At 61.2% G+C, this 1,130-nt stretch overlaps 1 protein-coding gene across 1 annotated transcript in view; it reads right to left on the bottom strand.

Moving 5' to 3' along the window:
• The window catches only part of TGFB2 (transforming growth factor beta 2), a 77,187-nt gene extending 76,063 nt beyond the window's left edge, over window positions 1–1,124 (bottom strand). The window contains exon 1 of the mRNA XM_019549485.1: window positions 631–1,124. Coding sequence (XP_019405030.1) covers window positions 631–973 — 343 coding nt within the window. The 5' untranslated portion in view covers window positions 974–1,124. The remainder of the gene's footprint in view (window positions 1–630) is intronic.
• Window positions 1,125–1,130: the final 6 nt, after the last annotated feature.

Here is a 1,130-nt window from a genome sequence, read left to right as displayed (position 1 = left end):
GTGGGGGGTTGTACCTGCAATGAAATTCAGCATTAACTAGAAGGGACCTCTGCTCCACTGGTGAGATGTCCCTGCATCTGTCCTTTCCTAGGGTACCAGTTTAAGCTGCAGTCTTCAAACAGATGTGCTGGGAGGGGTGAGGGCAGGCAGAGGCAGTCAAAGCAGCTAGGGAATGTTATGCCTTTATATTCTGGTTTTCTTTTCTTTCCCTTAAGCGTAGAGGGAGATGGAAACCTGCCCGATCCAGACACACTAAGAGAAACAACAGCAGCAGAAAGACACTGGGATCGGGCTGGAGACATCGGGAAAGGGCAAGGGGGGGGGAAGGGGAGGGGGTTGGAGGTTGGGGAGTGACAAGATCACCCTGGCACAGGGAGGCTTTGCTTGCTCGGGTACGGGAGGGGCTGAGTTTGAGCAAGCGGGGGGAGGAAGTGATGAAACTGAGCCCATGTGGAAGGGGCCAAAGTCCCTGCGGAGGGGGGGGGGGAAGGAGCCTGGACAACTTGAGGGAAGAGCTGGGGAGGAGGATGAGAGCCACAGAGACAGACCTGGGAGGCATGGGGCAGTGGAGGGGTGGGACTGGACACATGAGAGGCACGCGTACACACACATACATATATATGCACTTACTTTCGGGGTAAAACGGCAGCATGTCAATTTTGTAAACCTCTTTGGCATAATACTCCTCCTCGCTGCGCTCCCGCTCGCAAGTGGCGGCTCGGTGGTTGGCTTTCTCCTGCAGCAGGTCCCGGGTGCTGTTGTAGATGGAGATGACCTCCGGCGGCACCTCCTCGGGCTCGGGGTACTCGTCCGGGGGGCTGGTGAGCTTCAGCTTGCTCAGGATCTGGCCCCGGATCGCCTCGATCCGCTTGCGCATGAACTGATCCATGTCGAGGGTGCTGCAGGTCGACAGGCTCAGCGCCACGGCCGCCAGGTCCAGGCTGAGGAGCACGCTCAGGAGGTAGCAGTGCATGGTCGGGGCTCGCCGCGGCGTCCGCCCCACCGCCTCCTGCCCCGCCGGGGCCGACAGGGGGCTCCCCAGCAAGCCGCCGAGGAGGGGGCAGCAGCGAGGCGCGGGAGCGCGGAGGGCTGCGAGGCGCCGCCGCTGCGAGGCTCAGCCGCAGCTGTCA

The sequence above is a fragment of the Crocodylus porosus genome, unplaced genomic scaffold, assembly GCF_001723895.1.
Source record: "Crocodylus porosus isolate Cpor-Errol unplaced genomic scaffold, CroPor_comp1, whole genome shotgun sequence".
NCBI classification, from domain to species: Eukaryota; Metazoa; Chordata; order Crocodylia; family Crocodylidae; genus Crocodylus; species Crocodylus porosus.
This window is presented reverse-complemented; position numbering and strand designations above follow the sequence as displayed.